The sequence below is a fragment of the Pseudonaja textilis genome, chromosome 2 (genome assembly GCF_049901715.1).
Source record: "Pseudonaja textilis isolate UNSWEBS1 chromosome 2, rPseTex1.2, whole genome shotgun sequence".
NCBI classification, from domain to species: domain Eukaryota; kingdom Metazoa; phylum Chordata; class Lepidosauria; order Squamata; family Elapidae; genus Pseudonaja; species Pseudonaja textilis.
The window spans coordinates 98,810,984-98,826,192 of NC_141991.1; the positions used below are offsets into that span (position 1 = coordinate 98,810,984).

The window sequence follows — 15,209 nt, forward strand, 5'->3', positions numbered from 1 at the left end:
AATATGGAGGAGCAACTACTGTGGGATCCTCTTAAACTAATGTTTTTTGATCAGACGGGCAGATGGAGGCTTTTGCCCAGGTAAGGCTGTTATGCTAATGTGCCAACTACAACCCATCTTGAATGAAACATTATGACTGTAGCTTGTGTCCTCATAAGAATTTACCTAATTTACTACAGGGCCTTTTAGATGGTGCTGCATTTGAGGACTACTGAAAAATTTCAATTGGACCAAAATGCAGCAACGTAATTCTTGGCAAGTACATTTTGACATGACATCCATGTTTCACATCCTTTAGTATGTATCATTTTGCTTGATGAATAGTTCTCAAAACTCCAAAACACTGCATTTATTAATGCTAGTTTTGCTGGACTAAATGGTGGCAAGGTCTTCTACAGAAGCTGGCAGCTTTTCCTCATGGACCAATAATGCAGCCACCACTTGATTTTCTCCTGCAATGTAGACATTAATCATGGACACTGAGGCCTAAAATAAACAATTCCAACAGACTAAATACAATTAAAAACCACAATACTAACTGCTGTCTAATCGATTAACTATACAGCCTAGACTGATATAAACAGATATTAAAGAGGCATCTATTATAGCATCAGCTATAGTTCATACAATAATCCACTTGCTTTTCAAATACAGAATTGCTTAGAAAAAACATGCAGGTCTTTCCAATTATTTGTTCTGAGTCAATAATACAATATTGTTTCTATTCAGTGCTCTTAAGTAATGATGAATTAAAAAAACAATAAATGGAGCCATTCCTAGCTTTGAATTTTCTTGAAAAAGCATAGGAAAAAACTACAGGCACTTGAAGACGTGTTAAAAGATTAAAATTGAAAAACTTGCAGACCAAAGTTATATTAACATGCATATCTATAAAATGGTACAGTATCTTTCCTAGCTACATTTTCTGATGGCTGATTTGAGTGCAATAAATAGTTCATATTCATGTAAGATCAGAACTTTAACTAAAAAGGGCGTTTTAGATAATTAATCGCAGGTATGAACTCCCAAATTCTACCTCACATAATATTTGTATTGGGTGATCAAATATACCTCAGAAGTGACATCATTTCTAAAAAAAACCTTTTCACTTTTAAAATCCTAGAACTGCAAACTTTCCATAATACCACAAATGACATGGCTACCTACTTTTCATCCTGATCAAGAGAACGTGATGATGTCTATTAAAGGATATATACTGTATGGACATGGATTGGAATGAGTAGCTCTGGGAATTTCAGAGATAACATGATAGTAATAGAAGATTTAAGACATTTTGAGATCTGATTCATAAGACAGGAATGGAAAAAAAAAGTCTATGCACTTAAGCATCTGAAATATTGCAGACTAGAAAAATGATGCCCTTCATCAGCACAGAAAAGTGCAAAACAAATCAGAATGTGTGGTTTGGGGGGGAGGATGACAAATGACACCATAAAAGTATGTCGTGAATCATCTTCATATTCTATGACAAGAACGGGAAAGTTGATGAATGTAAGAAGTGCTGGACACTAATAATAACAATTCCTGATCTAGGACTGCTTTAGGACTTGTGGTCAAAGGTATTTGGAGGACAGCAGGTTCTACACTGTTGCTTTTAGGAACAATTGATTCAAAACATGTATATGATCTAAGATCTCAAATCAGCAAATCAAATTTGTAAAACCACTACTAAATCCTTCCTTTTATGTAGCAATTAAAATGTGAAATAAATTCACATTTTTACATAAGACTTATACTAAGAAAAAAGAACTGCAACAGATTCCTATATTTCCAAAAACTCAAGCAGAAACTTCCAGAGCAAATTGTCACTGTAAAGACATATTTACCATTGATCCTTGGTCTTACTACCATTACAGCATTCCCATGGTCATGTGATCAAAATTTACGTGCTTAGCAACCAGCATGTATTTACAACTGTTGCATGATCCATCATCATAAGAACATCATTTGTCACCTTTCAAGCTTGTTTCTGTTGATAGGGAAAGCTGGATTCACTTAACAGCAGGAGTCATTCAACAACTATGGAAAAAAGTTGTAGCATCAGGTGAGACTTATTTAACAACAGCTTTCCTCAGCAACTGAAATTATAGTTTCAATTTGTGATTGTAAGTCAAGGACTATTTGTTGCTAAGCACCTGAATTTTGATGAGTTATCTGACAGGTTGGATTCGAACTCTCAATATATTTTAAGCACTGCACATAAAGGGCCCACCATCAGAATGTAAATCATATAAACATCACATATATTTATGAATACTAACTACTTAATGCTAAGCAGACAACATTATAATGATAAACACTTGGGGCAAAGTTTTCCATAAAGGTGAATGACTTGATTATTCATTTGAGGAAAAGAATGCTCCACTGATACTAGATATGACTCATATATTTCATATGTGGAAGTGCAGTCTCATATATTGCAGTGTATAAATGTCATTAAGAGTTTTTTAGCATACTTTTCAAAATTATAATGCAAAGCAAATTTTGAATTACACTCAAAACAAATGAAAGGAAGAACTGTCTCCCCAAATACTAGTTTTGCCTATATGACCAATAGTCTTTGTGGCTTTTTGTGTCCAAAAATGATTTACTGAAATCCTAGAGAAGGGATAGCCTATGTTGCAGGCAATGAAAATGGAAAATTTCATGTATGACAAGCAAAATTGTAATTGTTAACTCTGCCAATCATAAAAGCTTCTGGTGACTATTTTAATCGTTTATATTTTGCAATTATGCACAACTGCACTATCTAAACACTTCATAATGGAATTATTTTTTTTCATCAAAATAGTTTTTCCTTTTGAGTAGCAGCTTCTTTTTTAGTAATCAACAACTATTTACCCTTCAATATAGCATACAAACTACCGTATCAGATAAATTAGCTTGCTGTCATCTATACTAAGACTCTTTAATCTCTACTATCTCTACTAGGGATGATGAAATTGAGAAAGGAGAAATACAAATAAATATTTACTTCAAGAGCTTGTCTGTTTTTAAAAATCTTCTAAATAAGTTGCAAACATGTTTACATATATAATGTACACTAAGAATCAAGATGAAAAAATTAAATTAACTATTTTCATACAAGGTGAGTAACTGCATGGCCAGGGAGATACCTGGTTAGTCAATATAACTATATCTATAACCAGTGAAAGCTTGAGTGATTGGAATACAAAAATATATATGACTGAATCACTTTGATAATTGACCAGGATGTCAAAGTTTTATTTTGTTACTTACAAGATAAAAACAGTTTACTCCAAACCAACCTGTCAGTTTAGGTTAAGAGACTGATTAATAATACCGAACAAAATCTTTGATATTGTAAATTTTATTAGCCACCTAACCTGCAACATAACTCTAAATTAAACACAAACAGGAACTGATTGTGCCATAGCATAGTAAGCATTATGCAGTTTACAGAATCCAGTGATATGTTAGATAAAATGATTTTTCACTTATCCAGGTAACTATTTATACAAGAATGAGTGACAGTTATCTCTGACTTATTTAAATGGGAAGTTTTCACGTTCTGAAACTGCTGTCGAAGGTGAGACAGCATATTAAGAATCCCATTCATCGATCGATGAATTGCATTCATGGAAGTTTTCTTTTGAAAGACCTAGTAGGAAAGGTATCCTTTAGAAATTAAATAGCAAGATGCAATCGTTCCTTCTGCTTTTTCTAAACAAATACTTGGATTGCAATCCATGCTTACATTTAAGACCACACGGAACTTTTCGCCTAGTGCTAAGCCTTTTATTTGACCGCATGGGAAAAGGACGGGGAAAGAGAGAACGGTAACGTGTAAAGAGAACATTTGAAGGGAAGTGAAAGTTCAGGAGAATCACAAGGGAGGCAATTGAGTTTTAAAAGGAGCCGTTAAGAGGTCAACGGCCGGCAGCGCGGACCATCCGGTCACAAGCTACTACCGAGCTCGACACGGACGCCAACTGCGGCATGGCTAGTCAGGATGCCGCTCCCCGCGCCACTTCAGCCTTCCCGGTCAGGTTACAAAACACGAGAAACGCTGTGCTCTGGGAGCCAAGAAAGGCACCCAAGGCCAGGCAGCAAAAGCCTCCGCTCTCGGGGAGTCTCTGCGGGCCAAGGCAGGCACACAACCCCGAGCTCTCCTGAAATGCCAGGTGGGGGCGGCGCTAGGAGTGGAGCAGCGCCAGGCCGGGCCTGCGGGAACCACCGCCGCCGTTAGCAGGCGGGAACGGCGCGAAAGGCGGAGCGGCCCAGAGGCGCTCCTTCCTCCACAGCCAGCCAGCCTTCCCGTTCCCCTTCCACCAACTATCGCTGCCTACCAGCCGGCTGCCCTCCAGGCCCGGGCCGCAGCCGCTACCACCACCGCCGCTTCCCCCTCCTGCTCGACGACAAAATGGCGGCGGCAGGAAGTATCATCAGCACCCGCCCCGCCCAGGCTCCCTCACTGCGCCACCCGCGCACTAGACTGGATTCCCAGGCGCCGAGTCTCCTCTCTTTCGGCGCACGGACGGAGATCTACCCCGGCGCGCAGCCATCCGGATCAGCCGGCAAAGGCGGGAAGCGCTCTGGAAACGGAGTCCGACTTCCTAGCGGTACGCGCTGAGGACACAGACACGCTTACGATAATCGCGTATCCTACAGGGGGAAAACGACGACGCTCTTACGCAAACTCCGCAACCTCTCCAAGCCCTCTTCAGCGCCTACCGCAATCCGCGTAACCGTGCAAAATATCAAATCAACTACCACGCAATCGCCCCCGCATACAGTGTGTCCGGTAACTGCGAAATATGCATAAAAACAGACAGAGAAAATGCTCCTTTCACTCTCGGAAAATCGTAGGAAAAGCCCCATCACCAAACGGCGCAGATTCAAAAGACCTTTGCGCAATAGGCCCCGGCGCAAAATACGTAATCCGCCTGACGCAACGGTCACATTACGCAATGCGGGTTACGCCGGCAAGGCAACGTAATTACCCAAGGAGAATACCAACCTCCGCAGCCTCTCCCGGCCCGGCCCAGCTCTTACCTGATACCAAACGATAAGCCGCAGCAGGCTGTGTTGCCACCGATCTTGTTATCGGAGCAAATACCGTATAGCCCCGGCCACAGACAAAGCTCCACACTCCTCTTGGAGGGTCGAGGATCCAAAAAAAAAAAAAAACCCGATTAAAGCAGACCGAGCGACGGGCAGCGGGACCAGCAACAGCGGCACTACGCTGACCTCACCGCGCAGCGCGTTACGTCATCACGCAGCAAGCCCCGCCTCGCGTAAAACAGAGGACTTCGAATTCTCAGGCACGCCCCTTGAATCGAACGGCGGTGGGGCTGGCGAGGAGGGGGAAGTTGCCTTCATTTCTGCGACGGTGCTCGGGAGCGAGCGGGAAGTGGAGTGGATGACGCCTCTGTATTTAAAAGATCCCTATTGCTAAGGACACTGCCTTTCTTTCAATAATGTCACAGTTACGAGAGGGTTAGCTTTCTCTCCAGTACGATACCAGTCCCAGCAAGCCGGAGGATCAAGGTTCCCCTCCCGCTTGCCAAGATGCAGCATTCCAGATCGGTCCATTTGTGAACGCCACATCAGACCGACCTCCGATTCTACTTCTATCAACTCTGTGCTGGTTCCAAGCTTAAAAAACTGGCTTCTTCACACGAGTTCTTCGTGATGATCCACTTTCCCCCCCAAAGCGGGGTTCCCACATCAGACCTGCAAAAAAATCAAAAATAATATCAGGACAGCCGCTAGATGGATTCGTGGGGTTTTTTTTAAAAAAAAAATCTCTCTCCTGCCCTCTAGTGATGCCTTCATTTTTTTTTCCTCTCCACCTCTGAAGATCCGACCGAGTGTATAACACACGGAAGCGCGTCGCTAGTGCACATAGACCAAACAAGCCTTTCTGTGGGCAACCCTTGCGAATGTACCGATTTGCCGGAAAATTACTCCGAATCTGTCCCAAAGGTGCTTTTTCAAGAGGCAACTGGGCTCTCTGTTTTTCTTTTTTTTGCTTCTCCCCAGAAGAAGCTTCTTGGACGAGAAGCGAAATGTCTTCAAAGAAAAACTAGAAAGCCCAGTTGCCTCTTGAAAAAGCATATTGGGGACAACCATGACCTGGGATGGCTGAGAAGCTCTACACGCATACTCTGAATCTGAGGAAGCAACGCTCTCCCCTCCCCTCCTCCACAGACCGAAGGTTGGTCTCCCAAACGCTCTTCTTGCTTCAGCTCCTTGCGACAAAACAGTCCCCGTGTAGTAAAGGACGCCCTCGTCGTCCCCTCGCTCAAGCCTCGGCAGGCGGAGCGGCCTTGTTCGCGCCAAGGACTTTAACCATCCAGACACACTTTTACCTCCGAGGCTGTGGCGCAAAGGACGACCGACCGCCTTGGAGCGGAAGCTTTGCAAGCTGAGGAAAAGGACGCCAGCTTTTTCCTTGACAAATTTAGATTACGTGGAATTAGGATTGCTGGCCGCCTTGCATCGCTCTCCTCTCCATAGAAGAGAGAGGTGGTGCCCGGTCACAGTTACCACGAATCACTCGCGCTGCCAGTTCGTAAGCATGCCTTGAGACCAGTATAGGTAGTTCTTGGCTTACGACCATACTTGAGCCCAACATTTCTGTTGCTAAGTTAATTTTGCCCCATTTTTTGATCTTTCTTGTCACAGTTGTTAAATTTATTTATTTATTTTGTTAAGCGATTATAAGATAACAGATATCAGTATAAACATAGTTATGACTCGATGAAATGAAACACTGGCAGCTTAAAATTCAAAAGCAATACAATAAAAAACAAGATTCCCCAAGCTTTACAGCAGTGCATGCTTTCTTTCCAATTCAGGGTCCTCCATAAAAAGTAGATGTTTGGTAGAGATGTTTGGGATAAAGAGAGAGAGAGAGAGAGAGACAAGCTTCTGCATTTGTGCATTAAAAATGGCATCGTGATGATTTTGGAATTTTTGAGCTATGACATAGATGAAGTAGTTTGGGAAAGGGGCAGTATACATGTTCCAGGATGGCCTGCTGAGATAATAAGCAGCCTCTGGCTCCAGGTGCTGTCAGGCTTATTAACCACTTGATAGTTCCCCTTCAGATGAATACCATGAGAAGGACTAGCTTTCTACCGAACTCAAGATGGCAAAACAGCTTTGCAACTGTTTCAACAAAGATCAGACATTCATGTTCCAAAGGATGGATAGCTGCCTTCTCATTTGACTTTAGACAACACTCAACAGATCTCTTCACCACCAAATTGGAAATGGAAGGACCAGAGGTGGTATTCAGCCAGTTCTGACAGGTTCTGGAGAACCGGTAGCGGAAATGTTGAGTAGTTTGGAAAACCAATAATGGAAATTTTGAGTAGTTCGGAATACCGCCTCTGACTGGCCCCGTCCCCCTCTCTTCTCTGCCTCCCAAGTCCCAGCTGATCAGCTGGGTCTTCTTTGGTTGCCCTGCACAGGAGAACGGAGCTGGAAAGCAGATTAGTGGGGTGGGAAGGGAATGGGGATTTTACAGTATCCTTTCCCCTGCCACGCCCACCAAGCCACACCCACAGAACTGGTAGTAAAAATTTTTTGAATACCACCACTGGGAAGGACCAAACTCAAATGATAATACCAAAGGAAGGGATGGCACCCATTAGCAGCTCTGCTTCAAACCCTCGAACAGACAGTATTGCCAGCTATTACTAATAACAACTTTTGTCAAATTGTACAGGAAGATTGTGGAAGTGTGGATAATCATGAATGAAACATTTTAACCAAAACATGTACTCCAATCGCATGCCTTATATTCCCTCCTTCCCATGATAGCGTCCTTTTAAAAGGAAAAAAAAAGTGCAACCAAGTAGAAGATTTTAGGTGTCAACTACATTGGGATCATCAGCAGAGTCCAGCAGTTGGGAACCAAAGCAGTGGTATAAGAAACAATTCCCCCAGCAGCTGTAGCAGATGAGAAACAGAGCGGCCAAGAAGACCAAGGCACAGATTGTGCAAGGTTTCTGCTCCAACAAGAAACTCAGAAGGTAGAAGCCCATGAACATTGAGTGACTGAACCACAAGGCTGGGTTGAGGGGTTTGGGAATGAGGAGGATGGGCAGTAAGCACTGGAGACAGTACATGATGCCTGGGGAACAGGATGTCACAGTGATGGCAGCAATCCAAGTCGCAGTATGAAATTTCTTCTCTGCACATTCAGCTCTTCACCAACCAGGTACTTAGTCTTCATAAAACTTGGGAATAATGTGCAAGTAAATCCTAGTGCATGCAATTTCATTGAGAGAAATCTTTTCCTTTTTTTGTAGCTTTGGTGTTCAGTGTAGCTAGGTAGTCTTTCTTCCCTGCTCTCCATGCCATAGTGCCCCGTCACCCCTCGCCACGCTAATTTGCTCACATATAGAAAAAATAAAAAGAAATAGGACAAGGACGGTAGGCACTTTGGTGCGCTTATGCACGCCCCCCTACAGACCTCTTAGGAAAGGGGTGAGGTCAATAGTAGACAGTCTAAGGTTAAAGTTTTTGGGGTTTGGGGAAGAAACCACAGAGTCAGGTAGAGAATTCCAGACATTGACCACTCTGTTGCTGAAGTTGTATTTCCTGCAATCAAGTTTGGTGCAGTTTACCTTGAGTTTGTATCTATTGTGTGCTCGTGTATTGTTATGGTTGAAGCTGAAGTATTCATTGACAGATAGGACATTGCAATGTATGATTTTATGTACGATACTTAGATCAGACCGAAGACAGCGTAATTCTAGGTTTTCTAGGTCTAGAATTTCAAGTCTGCTGGCATAAGGTATTCTGCAAGGAATAGAGGAGTGTAGAACTCTTCTTGTGAAATATTTCTGGACTTTCTCAACTGTGTTAATATCAGATACATAATGTGGGTTTCAGACTGATGAGCTGTATTCGAGTATTGGTCTGGCAAATGTTTTGTATGCCCTAGTTAGTAGTGTGGTATTACCAGGGAAAAAGCTACATAGGATTAGGTTAACAACTCTTAATGCCTTTTTGCTATGTAGTTACAGTGGGCTTTAGCACTTAGATCATTAGAGATGAGTACTCCAAAGTCCTTGACAGAGTTTGGATCATCAACAAGGTCTTGACTAGTCAGCTTGTATTTTATTTTCTGATTATTATTATTTTTTGCCAATATGTAAGACAGCACTGATACATAGTCGAGGTCTTTTTGAAGAGTAGCAATATTGTCGGTGGTGTTGAAGAGGTTTACATCATCAGCGAAGAGAACACAGTTGTTCTTAATATGATCACAGTGGTCATTTATGTAGAGTATGAAGAGAGTTGGTCCTAGAACACTGCCTTGGGGGACACCACTGTTGACAATCACTGCAGTTGTTAAATTAGTGATTTGGTTGTTAAGTGAATTTGGCTCCTCTGTTTGCTGTGCTTGTCAGAAGGTGGTGTAGGAAGCCCCCCACCACCTCAGATTAAAATATTCTTTATTAATATTAAAAGAGGCAGAATATTATATTTCCTAAAAGGAGAAATGGAGAAACATGCTCTTACTTAAAGGCAGAAAGCAGCCCCAATTTCCTGCATAGTTAAACAGCCTCCAGCAGATGCCTGAAATCTTTAGAGATGGATATTTTGTGCCCATTCAGGAAGACTGAACCAAACTATTCACAAACAAAGCACCTTCAGATCCAGCTGATGGGATTAAAATTTACATATTCCACCCAGAACAGGATGTGATCTTTAGGACATAATAAGATTAACCCACTGCCATTAGAATAGCAAAAGACACAAGGCTCACTACATTGCACAACCCCCAAAGCAGAGTCCTATAAAAATCCATCTATAGCCCAGGGGTCAGCCATCCCAGTAACAAGTTTCTGTCAATGAAGTTTCTGCAATCCAAATAAACCTTTCCTTGCAGCCAGCCATCCTCCATTTTATTTCTAGCACCTTTCTCCTGGCTTGGAACTGGACCGGATTTTTGTTCCAACAGTGGCAAATGGTGTTCACATGGACACTTGCAACAGTCATGAGTAAGTTGCCAAGCATCTGAATTTTGATCACATGACTATGGCGATGCTGCAATGGTCTTAAATGTGAAAAACTGTCATAAGTCAGTTTTTTCAGTGCCATTGTAACATTGAACAGACACTAAATGAACTGTTGTAAGTTGAGGACTACCTATAACTCCAGCACTCTCTGACACCATTTTTTACTCCAGATGATGAATGAAGATTTATTTTGCTTCTATTGTCTGACTTAATAGCAGATCTGGATTAACTAAGTGGATGTGGAGAGAGACTAGTGAAAGTATAACAGTCAGAAGCATGGCTAACACTGGCAGAGTTATTAGTTGCCCAACTATCTTTCATCCAGCGTTATTTATCTGGGACATTTTCCAAATAAGACACACTGCTCTAGAAGCAGTTATGTACTGTGAAGAAATAAATTACATAAAACATGTTACTTTGGTGTTCTCACTACAGTTCTATTGAATAGTAGTGCTTGTATAAAGCAATCAGTTGCAGAGAAAATGTTGCACCTGTGCTCAACAGATAAAAAAAATGTATCTATAGGCCTAGACTAATGGAAGATCAATATTCCTCTGGAATTTGCCTATTCATAATTTTTGGAAGAATACCTTACACATCTGTACAGTACAGATAGACCTCGACTTTCAACCATTTAGTTAATGACTGAAGTTACAATGGCACTACAAAAAAGTGATACAACCAGTCCTCACACCTACAACCATTGTAGCATCCTGGGTTCATGTCATCATTTGCAATCTTCCCAGTCAACTTCCAACAAACGAAGTCAATGGAGGAAACTGGATTCCTTTAATGATCAGATGATTCAGTTAAGCAGTGATTTGCTTAAGAACAGTGGCAAAAATGATCATAAAACCAGGCACAATTCACATAACATTAATCATCTATTTTCCATCCTTATTAAATACAAGGTACTTCCAATGTGATTATTATTGTATTCAGCAAGCAGATTTCCATTTCATATTACTATAATGCAAATATTCTAAAATTCACATACATTCTGACCATTTAGCAAGGAATGCTGCATGTAGGATAGGAATGACCGAGATCTACTCATATCTTATAAAACCATTATGTAAAAAAATGTTTTCCAAATACCACTTCCCTGTATAATTTTTGTTACTTTTTAAAAGTTCATATTCTGTGGAAAAATTTTGAACCCGGCATACAAACTTTTAAATATATGTCTATGGAGATTCTCAGTCATCCTCACTGAAGAAGCTTCCTGGATGAGAAGCGAAATGTCTTCAAAGAAAAACCAGAAAGTCCAGTTGCCTCTTGAAAAAAATAATAACTATATGTTACTGAGAAGAGTGTAGCTCAATCGTTAGCTCTTAGTTTTAATTTAAAGAACATTTATAATAATCAGCTGTAACATTTATCAACCCTAATCACTGAACCTGAACTCTGAAATATGAAAGAAATAGTAACTGGATCATAATTATCTTACCTTCAAATTTGAATAAGCTACAAATGGGATGTAGAATGAGATTCAACAAAATTCTAGAATCATACAAGTTGGAAGGACTCATTTAGACTATGTAGACCCATATCCTTCTCAATGTAGGAACCCAGATAAAGCATCTTGTTTCAATGTTGCTTGTAGATATCTTAACAAATGTTGGCTACCACCAGTATGGATAATTGGGTGCACAGTTGAATTGTTATTATTGCTGGGTTGTGTGTACTTTTCTAATATTCTATAGCAGTGGTTCTCAATGTTTTCTCCACCACAGACCTCCTTTAAATACCTTTTGTAGCCACAGATCATGGCCACAGACCACCAAGACTTAATTCAAGATTTCAGTCTTAACATTTCTTCAAAGCTTCGTGGACCCCCTATGACATTGTGCCTCCCTGGGGATCCATGGACCACAGGTTGAGAAGCACAGTTCTATAGGCATCATGTAGCTTATATATACATATAGATATACAAATTGTCATCTTGCATTCTGAAATGAAAAAAACTTGATCTTCTAAATGATAACCATTCAGATGTTTGAAATATACTAATATTTGCTCAGGCATTTTTTTCTCAAAACTAAGTATGCACAACTTTCAATTTCTCTTTAGAAAAGTAGGTTTATAGCCCCTAAATTACCCTGTTTATTAACATTTACTTTTGAAGTCCAAATGTTTAATTATGCAGTTTTGTTTCAGCATGACGTTGTAAATTTCTACTACTGATTTCCTCAACTATGCCTTTCCTATTGATTAGTTTTAAATCAGGGAGAATTGATTTGTGTGGTTTATTTTTTAATTTAAAAAAGCAGTTTATTCTGTTAATTTGCAGAATTCTGGTCAATGACCACAATAAAGAACTAATTAAATGACTGGTTTTCTTAGTTTTCTTGTGCAGAAGAGAGTTATCTGCAAGAAAGCAGACATGTGCTACATCTACACATTTAAACTCAATTCCTTTTATGGAAAATGTGTGGATGTAGCATATCCATTGTGGAAAATGGAGGCATATCTGCTAATTGAAGCAGAGGAATAAATTATACATCCTCAAATGCTGCCCCAAAGTCCCTATTATAGTATTAAGCTGAGCAGAATTTGAAAACCTTTGTGGGTTGCAAGTACAGAAGGCAGTTCTGTCATATTATAAAAATTCCACGAAGAAGACCTGCCAAACTGGTGGTCAATGGACCAGATGAGTCACATGCAGCCCACGCCCACCCTGGCTCCGCAAAGGCAAAAAATGTCACGATATGTCAGCTGACATGATTGTTTGACACCTGTGCATTAGCGCAAAGTTGAATTGTAAACACTAACATTTTATCCAACATCCAAGTTGATCCTTAGCTCTTTTGATTTCACAATTCTGATTGCTTTAATTTGAATCACCAGAATTACAGAATTAAGGCAAATGTCATAAATTAACACCAATGTCACAAATTAACAATTAAAACCAAATAATCAATGTATTTGCAAAAGCCTACAACAGCAAATCTCCATAATTTTCCACCATGACTCTTTTAGCTATCCTTATCTTTTTCTCCAGTAGTTTTGCTTCCTCTTCTGCAAACATATTGGAAGAAAATGTTACCTAACCAGTATAGTTACAAATCTGTGGGTTTGTGGTAGTTTTCAGTAGCACATGACTATGAGCAGACAGTTAATTGAAACTGTAGTTCAAAACATATGGAATAATCACATGATACACCCCAATTCACTCACTATGTCTGTATTAAATGAAAGTTTGCAGATCTTGAAGAAAATCATATTTATTGTGAGGAACTTATTCTGAGCCTATATATCTGGAAACAATAATGAACAGAAAAACACCTACATTAAGCATCAGAACTGTGATGACATAAGAACATTATTTCAGATATAAAACAGGGAAATTTACGTACAAAATACTTGCCAAACAGAATATTGAAGGAATGTTCCCTTTCATAGAAAGTGATAGGTAGAAGATAGCGTTTTCCAAATTCCATCAGTGGAGGGAATTTTTTTATAAGGATTCTGTCCCAGGCCGAGTATTTTCAGTATTTTCATAAAGCAGTTAAAAGAGGGGATAGAATTATGCTCATTAAATTTGCATATGATACAATGTTGGAGTGTGTCAGTGGTGGGATTCAATTTTTTTTTACTACCGGTTGTGTGGGTTTGGCTTGGTGGGCGTGGCAGGGGAAGGATACTGTAAAATCTCCAGTCAGAGGTGGTAGTTGCCGTTTCTCCGAACTACTCAAAATTTACGCTACCGGTTCTCCAGAACTGGTTAGAACCTGCTGAATACCACCTCTGTATTGCTAACACTCAGAAGCAAAGTTCTAAGTTTAAAAGGATTTTGACAGCCTTGAACACTGGACCCTTGTAACAAAATACAATTAATTGGTAAGAAATGGAGGGATATGAACTTGGGTAGGAAAAACTGGATGCAAGGTACAACATAGGACATCTGGATGTCCTAGTACACCACAGTTTGAGTCAAGTAATATGTGACAGAGGTGCTAGAATGTCTAGCAGTATCAAATATGTATGAGATCGCTGTAAGTTAGTTTTCTATGCTGACTGATTAGATCATACCTAGAATACTACACCCAATTCTTATCACCAGAATTCAAGAAAATGCTGAACTGGGAAGAGTGAAGATGGTGAGAGGCTTAAACAACTGGGTATGTTGAGCCTTTGGAAGTTTGAAGAGTGTTCTCCCGATCAGATCAGACCAAAGGATAAACTCCATAGGAAGATATAACTATACAGTTGCTGTGAGGTGATGATGGCAATTGGGACTGGAATTTCCATCACTAAGCAATGTGGTCATAAAGTGCAATGCCATGTGATTATGTCACTTAGCAATGGCAGTTCTAAGATTGCAGTTAGTCTTGGTTGCAGTCATTAAGCGAGGACCATATGGATTGTTGACTAAGGATCTCACTTGACTGCAACTTCTGACTTCCTGCTGGCTTCCCTATTGACTTCACTTGTGGGGAACCAGTAGAGAATGTGGGAAATTACAGCGGTTCAATAGTGAGCACACTGCAACTACAAGGATCCATTTTAACTACCATTCACTCAGTGCCATCCTAACCTTGAACAGTGTTCAAATGAATGGTTGTAACCCGAGGACTATCTGTACTTTATTGCGATAGGTAATATCAAAATCTTGCATATGTGATTGTGTTATCCCTCCTCTCCTTTTATCCCAGTGAATCGGGGAGATGTTTCCACTTCCAAATATTACCTTGCTTCCCAGAACTCAGAATGTTTCAGCCCTCCTTGACTACAGGAAGACACAATAGCACAGTGCTGTCACAGAGAAAATATGGATGTATTATCCATCTCTCACAAGGTAAGAACAGAAAAAACAGGTGAAAGCTTTATAAAGGAAGACTTAAACTTAAAATTAGAAGGAATTTCCTGAAAGGAACATTAAGCAGTGGAACAGCCTGCCTTCTGGAGTCATGGGTTTCAAATTATCACAGCAGGTTTTCAAGCAAAGTTTGGAAAGCCATTTATCTGGGATAGTATGAGGATTCTTGTCTTGGGCAAGGCACTGGTATACACCTCCAAGTCTTTCCAAATTCTGACTACTGTACATGTATCAGAAGTAAATCGATCAATAAAAAACGCAGTTCGTTATTCATTAGTAGACACAGTTTTGCTGTTTTGAAAATGAACATGGACTCCCTTGCTGGAAATTATACACAAATTTGGAAACTTCTACCCACAAAG

At 40.3% G+C, this 15,209-nt stretch overlaps 2 protein-coding genes across 9 annotated transcripts in view; both read right to left on the reverse strand.

The window, feature by feature from the left end:
• The window catches only part of BRD4 (bromodomain containing 4), an 81,305-nt gene extending 76,033 nt beyond the window's left edge, over positions 1 to 5,272 (reverse strand). For 2 of the 8 annotated variants that reach the window (XM_026696233.2, XM_026696232.2), the window contains exon 1: positions 5,038 to 5,260. The gene's annotated coding sequence lies outside the window, so the exon portion shown is untranslated. Of the gene's footprint in view, positions 1 to 4,331; positions 4,420 to 4,531; positions 4,638 to 5,037 lie in introns of those variants that run through there. The other 6 variants (XM_026696227.2, XM_026696228.2, XM_087924681.1 and 3 more) reach the window with 6 other exon arrangements.
• A 2,328-nt stretch (positions 5,273 to 7,600) lies between these two features.
• On the reverse strand, positions 7,601 to 8,363 carry LOC113433586 (apoptosis inducing factor BLCAP-like). Its single transcript, XM_026696226.2, has one exon. It carries the CDS (start codon positions 8,121 to 8,123, stop codon positions 7,860 to 7,862), a length of 264 nt encoding a protein of 87 aa, XP_026552011.2. The 5' UTR covers positions 8,124 to 8,363; the 3' UTR covers positions 7,601 to 7,859.
• Between the last annotated feature and the right edge of the window lie 6,846 nt (positions 8,364 to 15,209).